Source organism: Acomys russatus, chromosome 2 (genome assembly GCF_903995435.1).
Source record: "Acomys russatus chromosome 2, mAcoRus1.1, whole genome shotgun sequence".
Taxonomy (NCBI): Eukaryota; Metazoa; Chordata; class Mammalia; order Rodentia; family Muridae; genus Acomys; species Acomys russatus.
This window is the reverse complement of record NC_067138.1, coordinates 57,482,675-57,497,429: the sequence shown is the minus strand read 5'-3', so window position 1 is coordinate 57,497,429 and position 14,755 is coordinate 57,482,675. Positions and strand designations below refer to the sequence as shown.

The 14,755-nt window shown below is 48.4% G+C and overlaps 1 protein-coding gene across 1 annotated transcript in view; it reads left to right on the top strand.

The window, feature by feature from the left end:
• Nucleotides 1–8,278: 8,278 nt before the first annotated feature.
• Tbc1d2 (TBC1 domain family member 2) overlaps nt 8,279–14,755 on the top strand; it is a 47,442-nt gene continuing 40,965 nt past the window's right edge. Inside the window, exons 1-2 of the mRNA XM_051161790.1 lie at nt 8,279–8,795; nt 12,314–12,455. Of these exons, the coding sequence (XP_051017747.1) occupies nt 8,430–8,795; nt 12,314–12,455 (508 nt within the window). The 5' untranslated portion in view covers nt 8,279–8,429. The remainder of the gene's footprint in view (nt 8,796–12,313; nt 12,456–14,755) is intronic.

The window sequence follows — 14,755 nt, the reverse complement described above, 5'->3', positions numbered from 1 at the left end:
GACCCTGGCGTGGGTCTGTGGAGGTTTGGCCATGAGTGTTAGGGCAGTTCCTCTTCTGGCTCAGTCAGTGTTGGTGAAAGCATCATTGCAGGTAGCTGTAGGACTGAGTGCTCCGTGTTCTGGATGGATGAAATGCTTCTAGAACCTTCTTTCTTGTCCTCGCAGAGCCGGCTCAGCTGCTCGGTGCTGAATGTGTCTCCTGCTGGCTGCCCTCTCCATTCCTGTTACCGAATCTGTTCACTGTCTCTAATTTGAAAATTAATTTAGAATACTCTAAACTAAGTTTTGTGATATGATTCACATTCATGCTTATTCACATGAATTCCAAGAAATTTCCCGAGCCTGCTAAGCCATTTTGAGCTGCTTCTGGGATGAGATCCCAAGGAACACTCTTTGTTGATTGGGGTGTGTGGGGGGTTGTGGAGGTTTGTGGGTGCCGTGACTGAAGCAACAGAAACCAATCCTCTCACTGTTCTGGAGCCCCAGGTTGAGGTATCAACAGGGTTGGTTTCTTCTCAGATCTCCCCTCCCTGGCTGCCTTCTCCTGTGACCTCAGATGATCTAGCCTCTGTGTGTGTGTGTGAGACTCCTAATCCCATTTCATAAGGCCCTTCATATTAGATTAGATTGTTTTGTGTAATTTAACTCGTTAAAACCCATCTTCAGTTATAGTCACTCTGAGGCACTAGGGGGCAGGCCTTCCCATGAATTTAAAGAGGACACACCCTCATCAGGTGGTGAGAAGCCTGAGTTGAGGGTGAAGCAATTCTGAGCCACAGGGCACTGGGTGAGATGTACAGATAGAGATGTAGATACGTATCTTTTGAGGTGGAATCTGCTGTACTCCACTCTGGCCTTATAAAAGAGGATGACCTTTGACCTCTGTCTTCCAACCCCCTCCTCTCAGCTGCTGGGATTAGAGAAATGTGTTCCCATGACTGGTTTATGTAATACTGGGCATGACCGCAAGGACCAGGACTTTGAACCCAGAGTCTTGTGTGTGCTAGGTGGTTGGTCACTCTACCAATGGAGGCATGTCCTCGGCCCTAAATGTCTTTTCTTAAGGGTGCCTGAAGATATCAGTTCAGCAGTTAAGTGCAGAGAAGCCAAGTTAAGTTCCCAGCATCCACGTGGGCTGCAACTCCAGCTCCAGGGCATCCGGGGCTTCTGACCTCTGGGTGTGTCAAATGCACATGTTTACACACAGATGCATACGTATAATTAAAACAAATAAACCGTGTGTGTGTGTGTGTGTGTGTGTGTGTGTGTGTGTGTGTGTGTGTGTAGAGTCAAGGCTCACAAGGACTGACCCTGAGCACAGTCCACGGAGGCTTTTTATTCATGTTTTACATCTCTAGAAAAAGAAACCCAGAGCCGGGTGCGGTGGTGCACACCTTTAATCCCAGCACTCGGGAGGCAGAGGCAGGCGGATCACTGTGAGTTCGAGGCCAGCCTGGTCTACAAAGCAAGTCCAGGACAGCCAAGGCTAACACAGAGAGACCCAGTCTCGAAAAACTAAAAAGAAAAAGAAACCCAGGATTTTCCCTCCTGTGTGTTTTTGTCTTGCTTTTTCGTGGTCCATGATGCCAGCTGAGGGTGTCAGTACAATGAAGACAAACTGACAGGGTGGGAGCAGATTGTTCTGCCATTTTTCTAGGTCCTTGAGTTGCACATCAAATCTAGGGCTGACCACTCCATACTTGTCAGCCTGCCTGTGAGGGTCACAACCTTTTTTTTTTTTTTTTTTAATTCATTTTCTAAGAAAGCCTCTCAGTTGCCCTGTTTGGATGTGTGACCGACCCCTTGATTATTTGGAGTTTTATTTCATGGTACTGGAGACTGAACCCAGGCCCTTGAGTGTGTGTAGGGGGCGGGGGCGGTTGCACAGGCACATTTGCTGGCAGATGCTCTACTACCGAGCTACCGCCCCCTCCCCAAGTCCTTAACTGCTTGTATAGTCCAAGAAGGGTTTTACTGTTCTGGCTGAGACAGAAATGGTTTGTCCACGCCGTCACCACAAAAGCTTGGTACTAGTGTCTCAACTTTTTTTTGTTGTTTTGTTTTATTTTTTCGAGACAGGGTCTCTCTGTGAAGCGTTGGCTGTCCTGGACTTGCTTTGTAGACCAGGCTAACCTCAAACTCACAGAGATTCACCTGCCTCTGCCTCCCGAGTGCTGGGATTAAAGGCGTGTGCCACCACACCTGGCAGTGCATTCAACTTTTTATTCAATTATATATGTCTATATTCCTGAAATATAGGAACAGATATTTGCAGATTTTTAAGGTTTAAGTTTTTTTTTTTTTTGGGGGGGGGGGGACAGTCTCACTCTCAAGCTCAGACTGACCACAAACTCCTTATCATCCAGCCTGAGCCTCCCAGGGGCTGAGATTACAGACATGCACCCCAGTTCCAACTGGCTCTGTTATCACAGGGTCTCAGGGTGCAGGCCTCGCTGGCCTGGAGCTGTGTAAAGCAGGCCATGCTCATGCCCACAGAGAACGGTGCCTCTGCATCCCAGGTGCTGGGGTTGCAGGATTGCACCACCACACCCACTGTTGATTATATTGTTTAAATGTGGCAAAAAAAAAAAAAAAAAAAAAGCAAGAAAAAATGAAAAGTACCTTTTGTGGTGGTTTTAAATGAGAATGGCCTACACTGGCTCATATATTTGAATGCTTGGTCCCTGGTGGGTGGAATTGAGAAGGATAAGGAGGCATGGCTATGTTGGAGGTGTGTCACTGAGGTGGCTATGTTGGAGGTGTGTCACTGAGGTGGGCATGTTGGAGGTGTGTCCCTGGGGGTGGGCATGCTGGAGGTGTGTCACTGAGGTGGGCATGTTGGAGGTGTATCACTGAGGTGGGCATGCTGGAGGTGTGTCACTGAGGTGGGCATGGTGGAGGTGTGTCACTGAGGTGGGCATGTTGGAGGTGTGTCACTGAGGTGGGCATGTTGGAGGTGTGTCACTGAGGTGGGCATGTTGGAGGTGTGTCCCTGGGGGTGGGCATGCTGGAGGTGTGTCACTGAGGTGGGCATGTTGGAGGTGTATCACTGAGGTGGGCATGCTGGAGGTGTGTCACTGAGGTGGGCATGGTGGAGGTGTGTCACTGAGGTGGGCATGTTGGAGGTGTGTCACTGAGGTGGGCATGTTGGAGGTGTGTCACTGAGGTGGGCTTTCTCATGCCTATGGGTCAGATGCAAACTCTCAGCTACTGTTCCAGCACCATGCATGCCTACCCGCTGCCATGCCTTCCACCAGGATGGGCATGGACTCACTCTCTCAAACTGTAAGCAAGCCCTGAAATGCTTGCTTTTGTAAGTAGTCTTAGTAATGCTGTCTCTTCATAGCCATAGAAAAGTAACTGAAGACATTTTTTAAAATCTTACCACCCAGCTAGAATTATCAATATTCTCTATTTATTGATTCAATTTTATTTTTAGGTATATGTATACACATATTATTTGTTCTTTACCAAATAGCAATTTTCTACAGGAATAGTTGTGGCCTATTTTGTTAACCTAATATTTCTCATATTACTCAATGTCTCTCCTAGTGACTTCAACTGTTGCTGTGACAAAATACTCTGACAGAAGCAACCTAAGAAGTAGTTAATTTGGGCTCAGTTTGAAGTAGTCTGCACTGTGGGGAAATCAAGGCAGCAGAAGCCTGGAGCGGCTGGTCCCATTGCATCCACAGTCAGGAAGGAGAGAGCAACGAATGCTTGTGCTCATTGGACTTTCTCTTTTTATACAACCCCAAATCCCATCCCAGGGACGCTGCTGCTAGTGGGTAGGTCTTCCCACGTCAATTAATGTTATCAAAACAACCATCCACAGACATGCCCAAAGGCCTGCCTTCCAGTTGATTCTAAATCCCAAATTGGCATTTGAGGTTAACCATCATGTCTTAATCCCTTATGTAGCTAACTCTTGATTTAGGGACACTTATTTCGCTTTTGAGTTTTCCTAATAAATAATCAATGATGAGCATATTTATAAGCATGTAGGGGGTGGTTCCTTACAACATATTCTTGTTTGTTTGTTTGTTTTTTGAGACAGGGTTTCTCTGTGTAGCCTTGGCTGTCCTAGACTCCCATTATAGACCAGGCTGGCCTCGAACTCACAGGGATCCACCTGCCTCTGCCTCCTGAGTACTGGGATTAAAGGCGTGTGCCACCACCACCGGCAACATATTCTTACAGTTGAACTCCTAAACTTAAACACAAATTCCTAAAGCTTCTCGCCGCCCTTCCCCCCCCCCCCCCCCCCCCCGCCCCAAGCTGGTGAAAACTACAAGGTAAAAAAGGTGTCTTGTTTTACTCCTTACAAAATGTTCAATGGCTCAGTGGTCATTAAGATCTGTCCTTTGTAACCCCTGCCAACCTTTATTCTGAACTTGGTTTCCATGAGTTAACTATTTTAGATTTATATATGCCTTCTGAGCCTGGCTTCTTTCACTTAGAATAATGCTCAAGTTCACTCCTGTTGCTCCAAAATCAGGCAGGATTCTCTGCCTTTTTCTTTTTTTTAATTCTCTGCTTTTTAAAGGCTTAAGTTAGGGTCTGGAGAGATGGCTCAGCGGTTAAGAGCACTGTCTGCTCTTCCAGAGACCTGAGTTCAATTCCCAGCAACCACATGGTGGTCACAACCAGCTATAATAAGATCTGGTGCCCTCTTCTGGAATGTAGATAGAACACTCATATACATAAAATAAATTAGTTTTTAAAAAAAGATCTAGATGTTCCAGATTACTTTCATTTGGGCTGGAGAGATGACTCAGAGGTTAAGAGCACTGGCTGTTCTTCTAAAGGTCCTGAGTTCAATTCCCTGCAACCACGTGGTGGCTCACAACCATCTGTAATGAGATCTGTGCCTTCTTCTGGCCTGCTGGCTACCATGAAGGCAGAATACTATGTAAATAATAAATAAATCTTAAAATAAAATTACATGGTGTGTGTGTTTGTATGTGTGTATTAACATAAAGGTCAGATTTGGGAGTCTGTTTTCTCCTTCTGTCGCGTGGGGCCCAGGGACAGAACTCAGGTCATCAGCTTGGACAGCAAACACTTTTTACCCACTGAGCCATTTTACCAGCCCAAGATTGACTTTTTTATATTATCTTCACATATTCTGTCATTGTGGTCAAAGTATATGCACAGATTCTTTTTGGAAACCAGAAATCTCTGTCGGGCCTGGGATGGAAAGTGATTGGATGCTCTCTACTAAAGCCAGCTTTATTACAGTGTTCTTCTTTCTTGTGCTCCTTTCTGCTGACAAAGGCTAGAAAACAATATTAAAATCTACTGCAGCCAGGCATGGCGGTGCAGTCCTATAATCTCAACAATTGGGAATTGGAACCAGGAAGGTGGCAGGGTAAAACAGACTGCGGAAAATTACTCACAGGAAGAGAGAGCAGCCCTTCACTCCAGAGTCTGGTTGAATGGTCTTGCTTGCTGAGGATCTCCAGACAAGGAGAACCGCTTCAGGCCTTTCTCTCTTCCTAGAGCAAACCTGCAATTTTTTAGGACTCTCACTAGAATTCCCTTTTGAGGTAAGAGATGTCCTAACTTCTTTGTGTAATTCTTTGTCCAATGGATCCTGGCTTTATCTTTTTTTTATTAATTTAATCATATTACATCTCAATGGTTATCTCTTCCCTTGTATCCTCCCATTCCTCCCTCCCTCCCATTTTCCCGTTACTCCCCTCCCCTATGATTGTGACTGAGGGGGACTTCCTCCCCCTGGCTTTATCTTATTAGATTGTAATTCCAAGGTACTTCCGGAGCCACCCTATAATCTCATTTATAAGGAAGACAAAAGTAAAATTCCCTAGCAATCCTTTGAGATGTGACTTAAAGCCACCAAAATAGTTCATATGGCTAATGCTAAGACAGGAAGTAGGACTTTTGAGATGTCTATACCCATGCTCTGGGGTCTGCCTTGGTTTCCTGAATACCTTTTAAATAAACTCTAGTTTTGCTTCTTACTGGTTCAGCCTCAAGTTCTTTTCTGAAGTAAAGCCAATGATTTAGTTCCATCTGTGTAGAGGCCCCTAGAAGTCTAAGAGAACTCCCAGGCTGCTGCTGCCAATGACAGGACTGTTCAGAATCGAAAATCATACTTGCCCATACAGCAACCCTGAGGCCAGCAAGATACTGCAGGCTTTTCCATTGGTGTGAATTCTGCTGAACACTCTACTGTCCTCTTGGTTGTTTACTGTTTTGATATCCAGTGTATTGGCCTTTGATTACAGCTGCCATTTACTGAAAACTCACTCCTTCCTACCTTCTGTGTTGACACTCCTGTATATTATCAAAACAGTTCTAAGGACAGAGGTGTAGATCAAGGTTTTATTGGAACGGGAACTCACGAAGTATTGAGGGATTTATTAGAAAAAAATTATGTCGGGCATGGTGTTGCATGCCTTTAATCCCAGCACTTGGGAGGCAGAGGCAGGCAGATCGCTGAGTTCGAGGCCAGTCTGGTCTACAAAGTGAGTCCAGGACAGCCAAGGCTACACAGAGAAACCCTGCCTCGAGAAGAAGGAGGAGGAGGAGGAGGAGGAGGAGGAGGAGGAGGAGGAGGAGGAGGAGGAGGAGGAAAGAAAGAAAGAAAGAAAAGAAAATGTAGAATTATGATCAGAAAAGTTAAATATGACAACTAATGTTGATTTGGGATGAGAAAATAAACTAATCAATTAAGAGATCCCCTGGCATGTATTTATATTATTGTTGTTATTGTGTTGTTTTGTTTTTTGAGACAGGGTTTCTCTGTGTATGGAAGAATGGAAGCTTTTGCTTCAGGCTTTGCCCCTTGGAAACACCCTGATACCCCACTGAAGGTTGATCTTGGGATTCCTGAGAGGAGCCATCCTGGGTCCAGAATTCAGGAAACAGACGTGGGACTCCACCTGGGCTGTTATGTTCCTAATGGGAGGAGAGAGTGCAGGTCCCGAGACACCTAGGGATCCGTCCCGTGGGACTGATACCCTGAAGATTTATTCTTGTTTCCCTTTAACCTTTCCTTCCCCTCCTGTATAGTTAGGTTGTATAATAAAGTCTAATTGTTAAGAAACAGAGCCAATAGCTGGGATTACAGGGCCCCTGCATTTATAAGATAATGCTGATAGCAACCTTTCCCATGTAGTAAACCAAACCCCTAGTGGCCTCTGCAAATCTAGGAAGGGCCCTTAGCTCTCCCATAAATCCTGGAGTGCAAGAGAAAATTGTTATGATTCTGCTTCAGTCCACCTACCTGTGATGTCATTGCTTACCTGACTTGGGCCGTACAAAAGAATAGACCCTCCTCGTGGTCTCTCTGTATTCCCCCTTACTCTTTTTCCTATCTCTGTCTCTTTCTGGGGTACCCCTTCCCTCTCCCCATGCTCATTTTATAAACTCCTCTACAACATACTATCTGGTACCTTGTGTCTATCATTATCTTATTCTCATATATTAAAAACAAAAACAAACAAACAAACAAAAAAACTTGGTAGATCAAGTCGCTCAACACTGGGTAATCAGAATCTTAATAGCACACAGATACTCAGTGGTCGCCACTGACATACTCCACTCCATTAATGCCCTTTACCGTACACGTATTTCTTTAAGGATGGCGTGGTTCTGGAGTTGGGGGTGATGGGCTAAAGTAACAGGAGTTGAAGTGGCGAGAAGCCCCAGGAGAAAGGTGAAGCGAACACGGTTCAGCCCTAGTGCATGCATTAGTAAACCGAGGCAGTTAGTTGAATCCTCGGCCCTTTCACTGTGCTCTAGATTCCCGCAGGGTACTGGACGCCCGAGGCAAGGCGACCGGGGCTATAAGGAGAAAGCAAGCCGAGGCACAGGAGGTGGAGGCCAAGGTGGTGACTGGGAAAACTTCCAAAGCTTTTTAGGGATGAGAGCGCAGCTCACCGCCCCGCGTGCACTCAGCCAATGGCTGCGCGATGCGCCGTCCAATCGGGGCTCGCGTGGCCCCCGTAGGGTGGATGCTGTAGAGGACGCCATCCTCCTACGCTTCCACGCGAACCCCACGGACGCGTAGCCAGGGGTTGGCGTGTCTTCCCGCATGCTTCCCACGGTTAAGCACCCCAGAGCCACCTTGTCTTAAACCGAAGCGCTCCCACAAACCACAAGTAGGACACAGCTGACATGGCTGACAGCGCGGTGGAAAAGCCGGAAGTGCGATGTGTGGGCGGGACCGAGAGGCGGTGTCGGGGCGGGTCCTCGCGTGATATGGGCGGGGCCTGCCGCCGGCATCTGGTTTTGCAGTCAGGTGTCCAAGTCGATCTCTCCGCAGCCTGCCGGGGCTCTCCGCCTTCTTCTGGGGGCCGGGCTGGACCGGCTCCGCCCCAGCCAGGTGCCCGTCGGTATCCAGGCGCCCGCCGGTTCGCCAAGATTCCGGTGCGGCAGGCCTGTACAACCGGCCAGCAACGATGGGCGACGCCCCCGAGTGCACCCCTTCTCCCTCCGAGTCCACACAACCTCCCAGCCCCGCCAGGGATCCCGAAGTGGTGCCCCCCGGGCACTCGGAGGGCTGCGCCAGGCCCCTAGACACGGTCCCCAAGAAACTCTGTGGATATTTAAGTAAGTTTGGCGGCAAAGGACCCATCAAGGGCTGGAAATGCCGCTGGTTCTTCTACGACGAGAGGAAGTGCCACCTGTATTATTCGCGCACCGCGCAGGATGTTAACCCCTTGGACAGCATCGACCTCTCCAGTGCGGTGTTTGACTGCAAGGCGGACGCTGAGGAGGAGGGCACTTTTGAAATCAAGACTCCCAGTCGGGTGATTACCCTCAAGGTAAATGAAATTTTCCTGTCTTTTCCAGTTCGAGCGAGTTTTCGGGGCCAATTTATGAAGTCAGCTGGACCAGGACAGTGATCACCATCATGTGCCCAGAGCCTGGAGCTTTCCTATAGAGCCATCACACCATTTCCTTATTGCCTTCCCACAGGCAAGGGTGAAGGATTCGTTGTATGGATAAGGAACCTGAACCGTAGGCAAAAGGGAATGGCTGGGTATTTACAATGATGTGGTCCACTTTTGGAATTGTCCAGTGCTGTATCAAAACCTTACTTTAGTGGTGCCTGAAGGCCAGTCCGGGCTTGATTTCCTCATGCCAAGAGTACTGCCTAACTACTCAATTTCCTTAACTTACTTCCTTGGTACTGAAGCAGTCAAGATACTGTGGTTGCATTCTTTGAGGCCAGGCTCTGATTCACGTCTTGGTGTTTTGGCCAAGGAGAGTAAAATGCAGACATGGGCAGGGGTTAGGAAGGAAACGATGTAAGTTCACTGACCAGCCTAGATTGTTCATCCAGGCATGTCTGAACTAGCGAGTTCTTAGTAAATGCCATTTGAACACACAGATATGCACACACAGGGTGATGGAGCCCAAGGTCGGAACCTGTCCTGTTAAGAGGAAGTGTCCTGTCACTTTCATGGAAAGACAGATGTGGCCTTAGTTCTCTTTTCCTGGCAGGATGTGGCTGGTTGGCTAGGCTGGGGCGCTTGCCATAAAAATAATGGAAATCGGGCCAGGCGGTGGTGACACACACCTTTAATCCCAGCACTCGGGAGGCAGAGGCAGGCAGATCGCTGTGAGTTTGAGGCCATGGTGGTCTACAAAGTGAGTCCAGGACAGCCAAGGCTACACAGAGAAACCCTGTCTCGAAAAAAAACAAAAACAGAAACAAAAAAAGGAAATCCAGATTTCTAGGCAAGAAGTCATGTGGGCCTTAGGTTTTGTGTTCCTTCCACAAGACAATCTCTGTGGACAGGGCCTCTCAGCACGTGGTTTTTACCTCTCCATTAGTATACACATATGCCTGGCCCTGTGCTAGGCTCTGGGGTGTGGAACAAGTCAGGCTTGTTCGACTCTACAGTTCAAGGTATGATGGGAAAAATGGTTAGACATGCCTTATGGAGACACTGAAGAGTTACAGTGTGATGATGAGAGGGACCAGCTCCTCCAAGTGAGGAGAGGAGCTTTTCAGAATGGCATCACTTAAAAAGGCAACGATGGGCTTTTTGACATGCAAAGGATAAAGACAGTGATGCTGAGAGCCTGTGAGCAAAGACACAATGTAACCGTGAGTCTCCAGGCAAGCCACAGGAGCCTGGCGTACCTAGGTGCCCCAAGGATGGAGGCAAAGGGGGAGGCATTGGTGAGTTAGGCCCGGGGCCTTGGACTTTGTCCAGGAGGCTGTAGAAGTTGACTAAGAGCCTTCAGCTGAGGAAGCACAATGAGATTAGAGTGTTTTGGGAGCTCAGCCTGACTGTTGGGCAGAGAACGAATTGGGGTGAGAGGAAGCTGGTAGGGAGGTAGCCAGAGAACCCGTCAGGAACCATGGCTGAGCAGGAGCTACAGCCCTGGGAAAAAAGCAGATGACAGTGGCCAGTCAATGGAGGAAATGGTAATTGTCTAGTGGCCTGGTTGGGGTAGTCCTGACAGGAGAGACCTCAGGGTGAAGAAACTGTAGGATTCTCAGATCCATGGAATCTGAAGGAAACTCTAGCCAAAAGATCAGAGGGCTACCTCATGACCTCAGTGTGAACCGAGATCACGCATGTGCTGGCCTGTCACAGTGTCTCTGGTGTTAGCAAAGCTCTGACAGAGTGGCTGCTCAGTGTGAACATGTCAAGCGAGTTAAGGAACGAAACAGGATGCTTGTCTTTAGCTGGGACTATCAGCTCACAGTGAGGCCTGGGAACAGTTGAGGAACTGAGTACGGAAAGAAAAAGCTGGTAGGCATCATTCTGTCTCGTTGACGCCCGTGTAACAGGCTGAAGGACTCTCACAGAAATGTTCCTGTTCTAGTTGAGTTTCTGTTGCCCCGAAAGACACCACAACCAAAAGCAATCTGGGGGAGGAAACGGTTTATTTGGCTTCTTTACACATCTCAGTCAATGCCTGAAGGGCAGGAACTCAAACAGGAACCTGGACACAGGAACCAAAGCAGAGGCCATTAGCAGGACAGTGCTCACTGGCTTGCTCAGTTCCCTTTTTATATAACCTAGAGTCCAACGGTTCTCAATCTATGGGTTGCAACCCCTTTTGCATTTCAGATATTTATATTATGATTCATAACAGTATAACAAAATTACAGTTATGAAATAGTAACAAAAAAAATACCTTTATGGTTGGGGCTCACCCAAGGGGCTCACACAAGGAACTGTATTAAAGGGTCGCAGCATTAAGAAGGCTGAGAACCACTGGCCTAGAGGGACCTGCCTAGGGATGGCTCCACCCACAATGGGCTGGGCCCTCCTACCTCAAATAGGAATTAAAACGCCTCACAGACATGGCCATAGGCCAATCTGATCCCGACAATTCTTCAATTAAGTCACCTTTCCCCGGGGGACTCTTAGCTTGTGTCATGTTGACAGCTAAAGCTCACCGTGACAACCTCTCTCCCTACCCAAGGCACACCTCATCTTGAAACAGTGAGCTTGCTCTTGAAAGAGTGAGCTTGCTCTGATGGCCTTTGGCCTTTGTCCTTGAGGCTCACTGTCCACTGCAGCCAGCTGCCCACCATCTGTGCCCACCAAAGCTCATGCCTTTAAAATGTATGTTAAAGTGCTGGTCTACACCTGGGAGACCTAGTTTCTGGGGCCAGCCTAGCCACTGCATGCCTGGACCACTTGTATCTCCACCTGTGAGAATAGGGCTGTCACTCCTGCCTTCTCCCTAGGAGATCTAGCAAGCTATTGGATGTCAAAATGGCTGTTTAGTCATTCGCTGGGAAGCTAATGACTGATGTTAACGGATAACTCGTTTAGAGTGGTACAGGGTGCTGCCACACCATCACAGTATGTATGTGGCTTTCCGGCCCCCATTCATAGTCGTGAGTTGGTGTATATCCCTGCAAAAGAGAGATTGCCTCCCTCACACAGGAAGGCACCAAGGATGCCATTCAAGGAGAGTGGTGGTCCCTGGGCCTCTCGGGAGGTCACAATGCAAAGCTCTTTCCTCCCTCGGGGCACCTCTCTTTCTCTGTCCAGGGAATGCGTTTGCCAGGCACTGTGTTGAGCACTTTATTTTTCTTAGTTTGTCTCCATAACCACTCTATAACACTGGTAGTATTGTCACCACAGAACAATTGAGGAAACAGAGGCAAAGAGACATTAAGGAAACCAGAGCCTGACTCTTTTCTGTGGCGTTGAAGAAATGAATCCAGACCCCGAGTGCTGTTTTTTCTTTTCCTGCCAGGACAGAGTTCCTACCCATTCCGTGACCTCTGAGGGCCAGGCCTGGTGCTCCCCCCTCCTCCCCAGTATGGTCTGCGACCTTACTGACTAACACTTGTGCTTCCCAGGCCGCCACCAAGCAAGTGATGGTGTATTGGCTGCAGCAGCTTCAGATGAAACGCTGGGAGTTCCACAGCAGCCCGCCTGCACTTCCTGCCGCCCCTGCTGCCGCCCTGGCTGGGAACGGGCCCATCCTGCACCTCAACCTAGGTATCCATGGGCTGGCCTCCTGCCACACACCCAAACGTTTGATAGCCAGGCCTCTCCCCTGGAGCTGGAGGTGTGGGAGGAGCCCTCTGCCAAGAAGCAGAACCAGGAATGAATGGGATGTAGGATTGATTAGGACAGGAGCATGGGCTCTGAGGCCAGGCTGCCTGAGTTCAAGTCTCAGCCATGGGTGACTTCAGGGAAGTTACGTGTGCATGTGTGCGCGAGCATGCATGTGTGCGCGAGCATGCATGTGTGTGCGAGCATGCATGTGTGTGTTTACTGGTGTTTCATGCATGTGTGTGTGTGTGTGTGTGTGTGTTTACTGGTATGTGTGTTTACTGGTGTGTGTGTGTTTACTGGTGCATGTGTGCGTGCGTGCGTGCGTGTGTGTGTGTGTGTGTGTGTGTGTGTGTGTGTGTGTGTGTGTGTTTACTGGGGCTTGAATCCAGGACCTTATGAATGTTAACCACGCACTCCACCGTTAAGCTACCATCTTTTACCCTTGGATTTGGGGACAGGCAGATTCTTGCTGTGTAGCCTAGATTGACCTCAGAGCTCTCAATCCTCCCTCAGCCTCTCTAGTGCTGGGATAATAAACATGGCCCATTACGATTTACTGCAAGTGAAGTTTTTTCAAATCTCCAGTTCTAGAACATCCCAACCTGGAGAAGCCTGGGAAATCACACCTTCTCCCACCACTGTGCTGTGGCTGGATACACGACTACTAGGTCTTAGCATGGGGATGGGCCGGCCCACAGCCACTGCGCGGAGCACGGCTAATCAGTCAGGTACAGCCTCAGTGTCTAAAATGCAACAACTTCAGTTCACAGGCCAGTCAGCCAGCGGGGGGCTGTGGCCAGGTGCCTCATGGGCCACAGTGCCTGGTGCTTCACATGCCCAAACCTGGCACACTTGTCTGTGGAATTCTCCTTTCCTTGGTGGATGGCCCTGTGTATGCACTTGTTTTCACAGCAGTGGGCCACGCCCCCACCCTTCCTCAGTCTCTGCCAGCCAGTCCAGTTGGGCACCGCCCTGGGCCTCTTACCCACTGAACTGCATGTAAGTTCCAGCTTCCCTCACTGCTATTCCGTTTGTTAGCTCTCTCAGCTAGAAAACCCAGTACCCACCAGCTGGGCATGGTGGCACATGCCTTTAATCCCAGCACTCAGGAGGCAGAGGCAGGCAGATCGCTGTGAGTTCGAGGCCAGCCTGGTCTATGAAGCGAGTCCAGGACAGCCAAGGCTACACAGAGAAACCCTGTCTCAAAAAACAAAACAAAACAAAAAATGAAAGTCAGAAAACCTAGCACCCTCCTCTCCAGGGTCCCCTGTCAAGACCTGTGTCTGAACCTGTCCCCTGTAGTCTGAGTGGGCTTTCTATAACGAAATCCCACCCATTGGGCAGGTTCTTGCCTGCTACCTAGGGTTTGTTCCCCCCATCCTCATCTCATTTCTGCCCATGCTTTAGCAAGAGGGTCTCAAGTCCCTCTGTTTACCTGGTAAATTCCTGCTGAGTCTCTGTAAGGCAAGGTCCGTGTCACCTCATCTTGTCAGCTTCCCCTTGGATGACATCGGGGACTTTTCCACCTAGACTCAGTGTAGGTGCTTGAAACTCTTTCAAATACTTCAGGGACAACTGTCACATGGTGTTCTGATTACCATGTCCTTGTCAGGCTCCACCCACTAGCCCTTAAGAGTAGGGACCATTTCTTTCTTTTTTTTTTTTTTTTTTTTTTTTTTCTTTTTTTAGGGACCATTTCTTTTGTCACCTGTGTCCTTAGTGTCTGGCCTGGCACCGTAGTTATTTGCAGAGTGAATGAGAGCAAATATACGGAAGCTTGTGACTAAGCAAAGGGCTGTAAAGTGTAATGGTAGGCGCACAGGCCTAGTATATGGCAGCTGCACTAATAATGTGTGTGTGTTGTGTGTGCTGTTATTTATGCTATTATTGTCATCATAGTACCTACAAGCACATGTATGCTGTTGCTAACCTATCATAGCATACATACTAACGCTATCACAGTGGTAAACAGGAGTAGTATTCTGCCAACACACTCATGCTGTTATCACTATCTGCACACACATGCAGTAGCTATTGCAGGGGCATATACATGCTATTGCTATCCTAACAGAACCTATATACTGTTACTGCTGTAACAGTGCTCACACACTAATGTGCTGTCACTCCGGTATAACAGCTGTTCCTTTCCTTGTTATGAATAGCCATCAGCCTCTTTGGGCAGCTTTTTTGGTCTTGGTTTTGGTTTTTCAAGACAGGGCTTCTTGGTGTAGCCTTGGCTG